At 45.0% G+C, this 14,372-nt stretch overlaps 1 protein-coding gene across 3 annotated transcripts in view; it reads right to left on the bottom strand.

Moving 5' to 3' along the window:
• epha8 (eph receptor A8) overlaps positions 1–14,372 on the bottom strand; it is a 331,222-nt gene that overhangs the window by 21,307 nt on the left and 295,543 nt on the right. For all 3 annotated transcript variants that reach the window (XM_078425132.1, XM_078425133.1, XM_078425134.1), the window contains exon 15: positions 9,376–9,566. In XM_078425132.1, the coding sequence (XP_078281258.1) occupies positions 9,376–9,566 (191 nt within the window). The remainder of the gene's footprint in view (positions 1–9,375; positions 9,567–14,372) is intronic.

The following is a 14,372-nucleotide window of genomic DNA, read 5'->3' as shown; positions in this document are numbered from 1 at the left end:
ACACCTTTCATGTCAAATGTGGCCTGTTTATTCCTCCTGTTGCCACATGGTACATGGTACTTGTCCACCCAAGCCTGGTCCTGGTGCTTCTTTACTGGATCACAATTTACCAGATCTTAGGAAAAGATTTATCAAGATCTTTACCGAGTAACAACATTTCCTGCTTTTATGGTGGGGATCGTCATTCACGACACTGGCTGGGCTGAAGAAGATGCCCTGGAGACTGTTACAGAGATGTCCCTGAAAGTCTGAAAAAAAAGGTCTCCAACAATCACAACCCTTTTACTTTGTGTTCGTGGTTGTTCAATATAATCCCAAGGCCAAGTGCATTGGTCCGGTGGAACAGAACTCTATCAGCACTGCTATGCCATCGGCTCTAAGGAAATTAAAATCCCCACACCACTGCTTCCAACTCTAAAAATCAATTCCACTTCCATTTCGATGAGTCCCAGCAATCCCCGGTTTTCTTCCATTTTGTGTGAACGAGGACACAAAACGAATGCCATTTTATCATTATGTTCTCTGAATGATTCAGTGTTGCTTTATCGTCACATGTGCAAAGTGCCAACGCTCAGTGAAGTTATTTTCTTACAAATAGTTCCAGCAGAGTATCACCATACCACCCCCGATTTAGTAATTGTACAGCAATACTTCATTGAGATAGACACAAAATACTGGAGTAACTCAGCGGGACCGACAGTATCTCCGGGTAGAAGGAATGGGTGACGTTTTGTGTCTCCAGAGATGTTGCGTTACTCCAGCCTTTTGTGTCTATCTTCGGTTTAAACCAGCATCTGCAGTTCCTTCCTGCACAATATTCCATCGAGCCCGCGTGCAAGAGGTGCTGTGTTTCAGAAGCTGATGTGCACGTAAGTATCTTGCACCAGTATTTCATTGGGGATCACACAGTTGGACACAGTCCCCTGTTGACTGAGAGGAAAACACATATCTTGTTCATCCTAACAGGTTCCAGCGCCTTTTTGTGCATGGAATTAGTTTTAATTTAATTCATTCAATTTGTTTAACATGATGTGAATAGAAGGGAATTTCAAAGTACATGGTTCCAGATACAAACTGCCAGCATCAAACATCAATCAGTTGCCTTTATGAGTTATTACTGAATTTCAATCAAAGGAAGTGTTTTGCTGAAGGTATTTTGAACATCATCATTAAATTCCATACAGCTTGAGGCAGAAACAAATAAGCTGGACTCTGTTCAGTAAAAAACTATTGCTTAAATGTGACTGATTTTGATCGTACAAATGGAGAATTAGCATTTCATTTGTTAAAAAGTCTCTGGTGAAATTTGGACAGAAGATAAGTTTGATGTGTTGATGTTTACAAGTCAAGTCAAGTTTATTTGTCACATACACATACACGATGTGCAGTGAAATGAAAGTGGCAATGCCTGCGGATTGTGCACAAAAATGAATTACAGTTACAGCATATAAATAAAGTTAATAAAGTTAATATAGAGAAGACATGCTGAAGGGGAATTGTACCTACAGTCACAAAAAACGTTGAATTGTTTCAAATGGTGGAAAGATTGACTCCAACAACAACACATTTAACCAACTCCTTTGGGAGTGTCAGTTTACGTTCAACTTGGACAATTTCTGGATACTGGTGACTTTTACTGACAAAATGCTGCTGGTTTCTTATAATCCCCAGTTATAGTTGAGCATCACATCAGGAAATGAAAACAAAAACAAATGAAAATCACCCGTTGGAATCATAGAGTGACCAACAGAACACATTCTATCCAACACACTGCATGAATTGTTGGCCAGTAGGATTGTTTCTTCCCTCTCTATCCTGTAACCCCCCCCCCCCCCCCCCCCACCACCACCCCCAGGGTGCACTCATTTCTGCCACTATCCCGCCCTTTCCCCGTCTCCTTTCTGTACATAGTTTGTACGTTCTTCCAGTGACCTGCGTGGGTTTTCTCCGAGATCTTCGGTTTCCTCCCACTCTCCAAAGACGTACAGGTATGTAGGCTAATTGGCTTGGTAAATGTAAAAATTGTCCATAGTGGGTATAGGATAGTGTTAATGTGCAGGGATCGCTGGTCGGCGCGGACCCAGTGGGCCAAAGGGGCCTGTTTCCGCGCTGTATCTCTAAACCTACAGCACTCCCTCTGGCTTTACATTTCACTCCTCAACACCATCAACACACCTTTTTCTCCTTGCCTCCATTTTGTCTCTTTGTCTCCTTTTGTTCCCCTTTGTCACCCTTTTTTTCTTGTTGTCATCTCTAACCCTTTACACCATCTTCCCCCCCTCATATGCATCCACCTATCACTTGCCTATTTTCCAGCTTCGTCCCCTCTACTACAGCCAGTCAGAAGAAGGGTCCCGACCCGAAAATAAACGTATCCATGTCCTCCAGAGTTGCCGCCTGACCCAATGAGTTCTTCCAGTATTTTGTGTTTTTGTTAATAGATAAGCAGGTTTGAGAGACTTTGGACATGTGGAAAGATTAGAAAAGCAAAGATTCTATGCATGATTCCAGCATCTGCAGTTCTTTGTGGATTGTAAGATATTTAGTTTAGTTTAGTTTAGAGATACAGCAATGGAAACAGGCCTTTTGGCCCATCGAGTCTTCACTGACCAGCAATCCCCACACATTAACACTATCCTACTTTCTCTGTCAAGTGTGTAACAACCCAAGGAGGGAAACACTGCGATCTGGTAACTAGAATTTAACTGAAGCATATTGATAAGATTTAGCAAAGCAGGTTTTGGCTTTGATCCTATCTTTGTCTCTCTGTTGTTACCGGCACTGCTCTCAGCTGGGGTGCTGATCATTCCTCTACCTCCATTGTAACACTGTGAACAGATGCTGGCGCTATTCAAACAGAAATGTTGCAGAACAGTCTCCCTGAGTAGACCCAAAATGCTGGAGTAACTCAGGGGACAGTCAGCATCTCTGGAGTCAAGGAATGGGTGCCGTTTCAGGTCGACACCCTTCTTCAGGTCTCGACGCTAACACTCCCGGCAATTTTAAATCCATAATGAGTGTGAGCAGCAGATTGAAAGTACAATGGAAAAGAGCTTGCTGAGTCTAATTGGAACTCATGAACTGAGAAGTTTATGGGAAATGTTTAACCAACTCCCAGAGTAAATAATGAGATTAATAACAAAAGAACAAACATGTAAGTTGTCCAAGTGATCATTTAAATGTTCAATCTTATATTACCACATTGCACTTAAATAAAGTACTTTATAAGCCAAAAAGTGCCTCGGGATGTTAAGAGATGACAGAAATTCTGTTTTTATTGCTGCCTTAAAGGTACATGGATAAGAAAGGTTTAGAGGGATAGGGGCCAAATGTGGGCAGATGTGACGAGCGTAGATAGGGCATCTTGGTCGGCATGGGTAAGTTGGGTCGAAGGGCCTGTTTCCGTGCTATCTGACTCTATGACTGTATGAGAGAATTTCTTCAGGATGTCAGCATAACACAGAATCACTTTGTTAATGGGTCGAATGTGCTCATTTCACAAATGAGGTCCCATTGAAATCACTGCAACCAAATTTCAGAAGGGCAGTTCAATCCTCACAGCCACTTCCAAATTTTCTCTTTTGCAAAAACAACCAGGGACAAAGCCCTAGCTTTGGCATTTTACAGGCGTCTGTGCCCCTGAGGACCACATTGAAACTTCACTGCCCTCCTCAGAGTTCTGCCACTTTTGTTGAATCATTGAAGGAGACAGCATGGAGACAGGTCCTTCAGCCCATCAAAACCGTCGATCACCTGCTTCCAGGAATTTGATGTTATCTCACTTTCTCATCCATTCACCTACGCACGATGGACAATTTACTGTGACCAATTACCTTACAAACCCTCACGTCCTTGGAGTGTGGGAGGAAACACACACGATCACAGTGAGACCATGGAAAGTCCACACAGGCAGCAGCAGAGGTCAGGATCAATGCCAGATCTCTGGCGCTGGGAGGCAGCAACTCTACCAGTTGCACCAGTGTGCCATACATTATCTTCAATTTTATCCAGTTCCTTCGAAAAACTTCTCGTAGATCTGTTATATTTTCCCATCAGGCAGTGTTTTGCAACCCATGATAACTTTTTGGCCCCAAGTAATTTTCTACACCTGAGTGAACAGTTTTTAATGAAAGAGGTTTCAAGGAGGAGAAGATTTTCAGCCCTTCTCACCAAACTACCTACAATATTTTCTTCTCTATCTACAATAAACCACTTTGACTTGTTTGCTCTTCATGCCTTTGTTGTAAGTACTCCTTCTGACTACTTTCCCCACAATCTTGTTTCAGTTCAATCGTCACGACTGTTTACATGTTGCTGATAATGTAGCTTTTTCTGGGGTACCTGCATAAGTGTAAGATGATTCTGTTCAATGTTGCAGGCCAATTAAAATGGCGATAGTGTTAATTCTGTGCTCTTGATAAAGTAACTTATATTCCATCGCTTTCGAAGGTAAACATCTTCAGCAATGGCATGGCTCTCCCATAATAACGAGATCTCACAAAGACAAAATAATATAATAGGTTTTCCCTATCTACCTGACTGGGACAGCCAGCATAGTTTCAGATGATGTGGAAGACCTATTCTTGTGTAAGTCATTAGAACGTTGCAGTGAGGATCAGTTTTCTGGTGAAAGAGCAAGAAGGGTCTCGACCCGAAACATCACCCATGCCTTCTCTCCAGAGATGCTGCCTTGCCGCTGAGTTACTCCACCATTTTGTGTCTATCTTCGGTTTAAACCATATGATACTTGCATTAACTCTCTCTCTCTCTCTCTCTCTCTCTCTCTCTCTCTCTCTCTCTCTCTCTCTCTCTCTCTCTCTCTCTCTCTCTCTCTCTCGCTGTCTCTCTCTCTCTCTCTCTCTCTCTCTCTCTCTCTCTCTCTCTCTCTCTCTCTCTCTCTCTCTCTCTCTCTCTCTCTCTCTCTCTCTCTCTCTCTCTCTCTCTCTCTCTCTCTCTCTCTCTCTCTCTCTCTCTCTCTCTCTCTCTCTCTCTCCCTCTCACAGGGGAGTCCATCAGACACTAGCTCGGGAAACATGCTGAGGTTCCAAATGAGAAATCGAAAAATTAAATATTAACACAAATTGAAACAAGAAGGATACCTTACTCCACAAAACGCATCAGGGTATAAAAAAGTGACTGCATACATTCACTCCATGTGCCCGTGCTAAGTAGCTCCATTTCCATTTAAATCTCATCGAACTGAAGCAATTCCACAGGAGAAATGAAAGGATAACTCAGGAAAAAAAACACTTTAACGCTTGTGTACTTTGTTACGCTGGTTAATGTTTGATGTAAGGCAATGGAATGATGAACAGGAGGCACAAAACATCCACGCTTCCAGTGCTATTCACACTCCAGGGGAGTTTTTCACCATTTGTCCGTGGGAAAGAGTTATAGTGCAGATGCATAAGGATTGCGTTTTTACATGCTTTTTTTTTTAAGGCATTCTGACCAAAGATACTAGAGGAACAAGATGGACCACTCCTTTGAAATGGCCTATACAGAAGTGTAGTACACAAAGGAGCCATTTTAGTAAGCAAAACCCGCCGTCCGTTACGCCTCTCGCAGTGTAGTCAGTGTTTTGGGGGAACAGTATGTGTGATGATACCATTAAAATGCAGAATATATCTCATCTATCAATTCACAGATTTTTGTTATTTTTCTTTTAAAATGTTTCTGCAAGTTTCTGCCTACTAAAATGGCGCCATGATGTACTATGGTTTTTAGGGTCGAGTGGTCTATCTTGTTCCTCTAGTATCTTTGATTCCGACTAAGAGGTGGTTTAAATGAAAGAGAACAAGACCTCAATGTAGTTTCCCTAAAGACTGCAGGCTTGGGTGATAAATCACCCTCTGTTATCAACCTCACGGGTGCTATACAATTGGCAACCCTCTGCAAGATGACCCACCCCCCTGGTTATAAATGCATTGAGGTGATAGTGAGAATGAGTCTGTTCAATTAGTTGAGTTTCTGTAAAGGAAAATGAAGTTGCAAGGATAGTCAGACCAAGCCTCAGGTCAGGGTGCAGTTGGGCAGTTAGAGACTCTGTTATTCAGGACAAACTCTAAATGCAGGGAAGTTAGACACATGATGCTGGAGTAACTAAGCGGGTCAGGCAGCATCTCTGGAGAAAAGGAATACGTCACGTTTTGGGTTGAGACCCTTGTTCAGATTGAGAGTCAGGGGAGAAGAGGGGAACGAGAGGCATGAAGAAGTACAAGGCACAAATGAATGAAAGGTATGCAAAAAGACAAATCAAAGCCAGCAACGATGATCAAGGGAAGGATGAGCCCACAACGGTCCATTGTTGGCTGTGGAGAAGGCGATAACAATTGAAAGTAACGAGTGAAAAAGTGAAACTAAACAGGACGACAGTGAAACTAGTTGGCCGACTACTGTGATGGAGGGACGGACAGAGAGAGAAAGCAAGGGTTACTTGAAGTTGGAGAAATCAATATTCATACCACTGGGTTGTAAGCAGCCCAAGCAAAATATGAGGCGCTGTTCCTCCAAATTTGCGTTTGGCCTCATTCTGACATTGGAGGAGGCCCAGGACAGAAAGGTGAGTGTAGGAATGGGAAGGGGAGTGAAAGTGTTTGGCAACAGGGAAATGTAGTACCTTTGTTACAACTGAACATCATGCGGTGATGATTTCAATTGATGGAAATAGCATCATAACGATCCAAATGAATTATAGAATGGGTACCAGGGGCAGAATGATGTCCTCCGAAGCCAGTGCTTCCCACGCGAGTCTAATCACAACAGTTCACTCACTCCATGGTAGCACTTTGTGTTTGGCTATCAGTTATTCTCCCAGTGCATCTCTGAAATTCATGAGGCACCAGCGGAAAAGTCAGTGGCCGCTTTGTAGTGCCACGGAGAACACGTTGTCACAGTGCTGTGTTCAAACAGGCATCGATTTGTACATGAATGAACAAGTCGTGTTTTGCATCGCTCTACCACCTCTACCTGAACTTTGATTAAAGCCACAGCTCGTCATAGAGCTGCAGTGGCTGAAGGATTGCTGCATTAACTTCCTGCAGCCAGCACTATTGTTAATCAAAGGAACTGCTCCCCCGCACCCCCCCCCCCCCCGCTATCTCGATGGTGTAAATATTCCATGAATTGCCAACATTTGAACATATTACAGCAAGAGTCTTCAAACTGTCACCAGTGCAACCATCAATCCTTTCCTAAGCCACCTTAATTCTGAATTATTATTGTTTATTAATAATTCAGCGTGTGGGATAATGATGCAAACACTACTATAGATGTTTAAAGTAATAAGTCAGGTCTTGTCTGTGTGCAAGAGACTGAAATAGCTCGATTCACATCTATCTTGATTGATTTTGATGGAAATGAAATTGGAAAAAAATGTAAACAGCTACTTACTCATTACCTTCTCTGAAGAAGAGTCTCAGTTTTCGAACATTAAGTCGGGTTCTGTTCCCACAGATGCTTCCAGTGATTTCTGTTTTTATTGCAGATTTCCAGCACAAGCCGTTTTAATCTTTCTATTTTTACCTGCTCGTTTCCATCCATTTCAGATTTTAGCATAAAGACATCTAACCCATTGTCTCAGTCTACCAAGATGGCCTGACCACTGGTGCAGCATCATGTATATCAAGGGATATGGAGGAAAAGCAGGAATGGGGTACTGATTTTAGATGATCACCCATGGTCATGTTGAGTGGCGGTGCTGGCTCGAAGGGCCGAATGGCCTACTCCTGCGCCTATTTTTCTATGTTTCTATGTTTTGTTTCTTATGTAGAGAACACAAAGTGCTGGGGTAAGTCAACAGGTCAGGCATCACCTCTGGAGGACATGGATAGGTGACGTTTTGGTTTGGAATACTTCATCAGATTCAGAATTTGAAAAAGAGTCCCGACCCAAAATGCCGCCCTTCTACATATACAAGATACTGCCAGTGAGTTATTGCCTTTGGTCGACTCAGTGAACTGTAGATTCGCTGTATCTCTGAAGTCTAAGACTAGATAAATTCAGAGTACATTGATTTAGGATGAGTTGGAAAAGGTTTAGAGGGGATCTGAGGGAGACTTTTAGATGTGTGCATGGAATACATTGCCCAAGCATTTGAGAGACATTTAATTCTTCATCTTCCACTGGATTCACTCATGTACATGGATGTACAGCCAGCATTTAAGACGATAGACACAAAATGCTGTAGTAACTCACCGGAACAGGCAGCATCTGTGGACCTTTCGGGTTGAGACCCTTCTTCAGACTGAGGAATGTTCAGTCTGAAGAAGGGTCTCGACCCGAAACGTCACCCATTCTTAATCCGCTGAGTTACTCCAGCATTTTGTGTCTATCTTTGGTGTAAACCAGCATCTGCAGTTCCTTCCTACAGCATTTAAGAAGCTCTGGAATCACCCAGGCATAAAAGGCAGTGTTGGAGGATGGACATGGTGGGCCGAATGGCCTGTTTTCATACTGGTAGACTGAGTGACTCTATTGACTCGCCCTGAGCGCACGCAGTCAAAAGTTGCTGCTGGTGGTTTCTCACCTGCTTGTGGTAGCGAAAATCCTTAGGTTGAATGAATGAATAAGTTTGAATAAGTTTATTGGCCAAGTATGTGCATATACAAGGAATGTGCCTTGGTGCTCCGCTCACAAATGACAACAGAAACGTACAGTTAACAATTAAGAAGAAAGCATAAACACATCAAAACAATAAGGATACAACATTACGGTCTAAACATGTGGGTGAAAATAAACCAGAGCATAAAAGAGACTACAGACTTTGGTTATTGAGTAGAACTACTACTCATGGAAACAAAGCTGTTTTTATGTCTGGCTGTGGCTGCTTTGACAGTCCGGAATCGCCTTCCAGAGGGAGATGGAGTTTCTAATGAGCTTGTCCAACACACTGATGATTTGAAACAGAAATATAGAACATAGAAAATAGGTGCAGGAGGAGGCCATTTGGCCCTTTGAGCCAGCACCACCATTCAATATGATCATGGCTGATCATCCAAAATCAGTACCCCGTTCCTGCTTTCGCCCCATATCCTTTGATTCTGTTAGTCCTAAGAGCTATATGTAACTATCTCTTGAATACATCCAGTGAATTGGCCTCCACTGCCTTCAATTGCAGAAAATTCCACAGATTCGCAACTCTCTGCGTGAAAAGGTTTTTCCTCATCTCAGTCCTAAATGGTCTACCCCTTATTCTTAAACTGTGACCCCCCTGGTTCTGGACTCCCCCAACATCAGGAAAATATTTCCTACATCTAGCCTGTCCAATACCTTAAGAATTTTATATGTTCCTATATTCCTATGAGATTCCCTCTCATCCTTCTAAATTCCAGTGAATATAAGCCCAGGCAAACGTTGCTGCGGTTGGCTTCTCACCTGCTCGTGGTATCGAAAATCCTGAGGTTGGTGGGGTTTCTAATGAGCTTGTCCAACACGCTGACGATTTGGATGAACTTGGGTCTCTCGTTGCGGTCATTCTGCCAACAATCTAGCATTAACTGGTGTAGAGCAGCCGGGCAGCCCATGGGGGCTGGAAGACGATAACCCTCTTCCACCGACTTAATGACCTGCAACACAAAGTAAGGATGAGTGGGAACTCTTTGCGAGATTCAGTGAGTTAGCCACACTGTGTGCCACCCACAATGGAGATTCACGGTGGAACATCTCTTAAATTTCACACACTGGTCAATGTCATGTCATGGGCTAAGAGAGGAAACCTGAGGCATTCGCAAATGCCAGCAGATCTTCCAAGACTTACAACTCTTTAAATTAAGTCCACCATCCTATTGACGCAGAGAAAGCAGCACAGAAACAGGCCCTTCTTCCTGACGACAACCTTCTACACCAATCTGACACTAATCCTGTTTCATTCTCCCCACATTAGACAATAGACAATTGATGCAGGAGGAGGCCATTCGGCCCTTCAAGCCAGCACCACCATTCAATGTGATCATGGCTGATCATTCTCAATCAGTGCCCCGTTCCTGCCTTCTCCCCATACCCACTGACTCCGCTATCCTTAAGAGCTTTATCTAGCTCTCTCTTGAAAACATTCAGAGAGTTGGCCTCCACTGCCCTCTGAGGCAGAGAATTCCACAGATTTACAACTCTCTGACTGAAATTTTTTTTCCTCATCTCCGTTCCAAATGGCCCTTATTCTTAAACTGTGGCCCCTGGTTCTGGACTCCCCCAACATTGGGAACATATTTCCTGCCTCTAACGTGTCCAACCCCCTAATAATCTTATATGTTTCAATAAGATTCCCTCTCATCCGTATAAATTCCAGTGTATACAAGCCGCGTCGCTCCAGTCTTTCAACATACGACAGTCCCGCTATTCCGGGAATTAACCTAGTAAACCTACGCTGCACGCCCTCAATAGCAAGAATATCCTTCCTCAAATTTGGAGACCAAAACTGCACACAGTACTCCAGGTGCGGTCTCACCAGGGCCCTGTACAACTGCAGAAGGACCTCTTTGCTCCTATACTCAACTCCTCTTGTCTTCCTTGTCTATTCCTCCCAGGTTCGACCACTCAATCTACACTGGGAATTTACCGCGGCCAATTAATCCGTTTACCGACACATATAATAATAATAATAATAATAATAATAATATTCATTTATTGTCATTGCAACGAGTACAACGAAATTAAAAAATAGCCAATCCTGACGGTGCGTACAAACATATATGCAATAAATGCAAAAACAAATAAATACATAAATACAATTAAATACAATTATATTAAGTACAAGATTTTTTAACGGTGTTGCCTAGTGCAAAGGTAGTGTTCAGTTCTCGTATGGCCCTGGGGTAAAAACTGTTCTTAAGTCTGTTTGTTCGGGATTTGATCGACCTGAAACGTCGACCAGAGGGCAGATGAACAAACAGACGGTGGCCGGGGTGGGATGGATCTTTTATTATTTTGCCTGCTCTACTGAGGCAGCGTAGGCTGAACAGGTGCTCCAGGCAGGGCAGTGAGCAGCCGATGATCTTCTGGGCCGTCGTGATGACCCTCTGAAGGGCCTTCCTGTCCTTTTCTGAGCAGCTGGCATACCATGTGGTTATACAGTATGCCAGCACACTCTCGATGGAGCAGCGATAGAAGGACAACATGAGCTTCTCCTGCAGGTTGGTTTTCCTGAGGATCCTCAGGAAGTGGAGTCTCTGCTGTGCCTTCTTTACTGTGGTGATGGTGTTGGTAGACCAGGTAAGATCCTCTGCGATGTGCGTACCCAGGAACCTGAAAGCTGGGAAGTGGGAGGAAACCGGGCCGCCTGGAAGAAATCTATTTAATTACGGTGAGAATGTACAAAGCCCCTCGCGGGACAGCACCCGTGGTCAGGATTGAACCTGGGTCTCAAGGACCATGCTGCAGCGACTCTACTAGCTGCACCATGGGGTCACTCCTCAACCCATTCAGCTGTGCATGTGCTTCCACGCCAGGCAACATCGTCGAATCTCAGCATTGTTATTCACTGGGGATCGGATTGTGATGGGGAGATGGGGAGATAGGTTGGAAGGTGTGCTGGGCTAGAAAGGAATTGGGGTGCAGGGACGTTTTAAAGCCGAGAGTTTAAGAAGGATCCTGACCCGAAATGTCACCTGTCCACTCCTTCCCCAGACGTTGCCTGTCCCGCTGAGTTCCTCCTGCACTTCTTGTTTTTTTTGTTCTGGAAATGATGATAGGTTCTAGATCCACAATGCTTTGGCTTGTAGCAGGTTGCCAGCACAGAAGACAAACTGATGGGTGGTTTGGCTTCCAGACAGATGGCGAATGCTTTGAGAACAGGTCGTACAGTTGGCGGAGATAATTTGTGCCTCTCGGTAGAAGGTAACTGTGCACAAAATGAGAAAGTGTGCGGGGTGGCAGGGATGGCAGGGACAGATGAATGACGGTGTTGGCTAGTAAATCGGCAGTGGGGGGGGGGGGGAGAAAGGTGACGGCTGCAGGTGGTAACCTGAAGCCAGTGTTTGTTGAAGGGGCCTGGCGATATTGTATGAGGTGGGACAGGGAGTGAAGAAGGCACTGTTGCTCTAGGGAGATGAGTGAAGGGTCAGAAATACTTGGGTAAATGGGCCAGGGTATGGAGAAGGGCAAAAGTACCTAACAGCCCAGGCGAATGGTGGTGATGAAACGCACTGGCCTATACGTGCCAACCTTTCCCAACAGTAGACTGCACCTTACAGCAGCTTCAAGGTGCTCTGAGGCCAGGCAAGCCCAGCCACCAGGGCTGGAAGTGAAAACAGAGGGGAAAATTGAAGCACATGGAGAAAATTGAAGCTCATGGAGCAATGGGCAGCCCGCCTCCTGTGACTGAGTTCACTACGTCCACCCGCACTTCATGAAAATGGACTGGTCAAGTTCAAGGAAGAATGGATTTGTGATTGGGTCTTTAAAAATGTTTACTTTCCATCTGGTAAAACCAACACATGCTGTAGACAGCCAGATGTTCAAAAGCCCCAGGCAGCGATGTTCAACATCGCGCATGGTTCCAAGATGCTTACGCCAGGCCTGGCAGAGGGAAGCTCACACAGGCCTTCCCTCCAGAGGTCTTGCTGGTTGTTGACCTCATCTCCCCATTACTAGACTTCAGGTATACTTTATTTGCCAAACACAAACCTCAAGGGGTCAGGCAGCATCCTTGCAATGAGATGGACAGACACCATTTTGGCTCAGGACCCTTCTTCACACTAATGGAGCAGAGACAAGAAGTTTGGGAGGTACACCTTTATTACCAAAGTTAGACACATAGTGCTGGAGTAACTCAGCGGGTCCCTGGAGATTCTACAGAGATACTGCCTGACTTGCTGAGTTACTCTGGCACTATGCGTCTATCTTTGGTATAAACCAGCATCTGCAGTTCTTTGTTTCGATCTTTATTACCTGGAGGGTATTCTTGGTCACACAAGGCAGATTGACAGGGATGGCCTTTCATGTGTAAATTGTTGTTGTTTCTGTTCGTGTTTAACAATGGGGAATCTTGCTCAGGGAAAAAGGCACTGATGTTAACCATTAAATAATGATTTTACAGTGTTTATTTACTGATCGATTAATGAAAGACATAACTTGCATTTACAGATTGCCTTCCTGAATTCAAAATCCTGCATAAAAGTTTACAATGCATTAATTTTCAAAGTGCAATGGCAATGTTTTGTGAGCAAACCGAACAGATATTGTCAGCACACAACCAAAAGTTACATATTCACAAAATGCTGGAGTAACTCAGCAGGTCAGGCAGCATCTCGGGAGAGAAGGAATGGGCGACGTTTTGGGTCGAGACCCTTCTTCAGTCTGAAGAAGGGTCTCGACCCGAAACGTCGCCCATTCCTTCTCTCCCGAGATGCTGCCTGACCTGCTGAGTTACTCCAGCATTTTGTGAATAAATACCTTCGATATTGTACCGGCATCTGCAGTTATTTTCTTATACCAAAAGATACATCATCAGTCTGCTTTACCGTACTGACACAAGAGGCTGCAGGTGCTGGAAGCTGGAGTAAAAAACAAAGTGCTGGAGAAACTCAGCGGGTCGAGCAGCATCTGCAGGGGGAAAGGAACTGTTGACGTTTCAGCTCAAGACCGTGCATCAGGACTGAGAGTGGAGAGGGGAGAGAGTCAGCATAAAGAAAAGAGGGGGAGTGAGGAGCGAGTGGCCCGGAATGTGGAAGGTGAGGAGAAGGGAGGAGGATGAACAAATGCAGCCAGCTAAGGGGGAGAGGGAGGGGGTGAGCATGAGAGGAGGAGAGGAGGAGAGGAGGAGAGGGGGAGAGGGGGAGAGGGGGAGAGGGGGAGAGGGGGAGAGGGAGAGGGAGAGGGAGAGGGAGAGGGAGAGGGAGAGGGAGAGGGAGAGGGAGAGGGAGAGGGAGAGGGAGAGGGAGAGGGAGAGGGAGAGGGAGAGGGAGAGGGAGAGGGAGAGGGAGAGGGAGAGGGAGAGGGAGAGGGAGAGGGAGAGGGAGAGGGAGAGGGAGAGGGAGAGGGAGAGGGAGAGGGAGAGGGAGAGGGAGAGGGAGAGGGAGAGGGAGAGGGAGAGGGAGAGGGAGAGGGAGAGGGAGAGGGAGAGGGAGAGGGGGAGAGGGAGAGGGAGAGGGAGAGGGAGAGATATGAATATTGGTGCTGATTGAGGCATGGGATTGCAGATGAAGCCTCCGTTTAACTCATTGTCGAGGTCGTGTAGCCTGACCTCTGTTAGCTGCTGAAGTGCTGAGATACTAGAGCCAGACCTGAACGTATGCCCATTTAATTTGGATGTGGGATCGTAACCAACTGTGCAGGGGATCCTCTCATTCAGTGGTGCAAAGGCTGCCTTGTTAAATTCTAGTTTCAGCGTAGATTCTCGACTGCCTTCCGAAATGACCATTTGTTAATGATACCAA

Source organism: Rhinoraja longicauda, chromosome 30 (assembly GCF_053455715.1).
Source record: "Rhinoraja longicauda isolate Sanriku21f chromosome 30, sRhiLon1.1, whole genome shotgun sequence".
Lineage (NCBI taxonomy): Eukaryota > Metazoa > Chordata > Chondrichthyes > Rajiformes > Arhynchobatidae > Rhinoraja > Rhinoraja longicauda.
The sequence above is the reverse complement of the archived record's forward strand: the minus strand, read 5'-3'. Positions and strand labels throughout refer to the sequence as shown.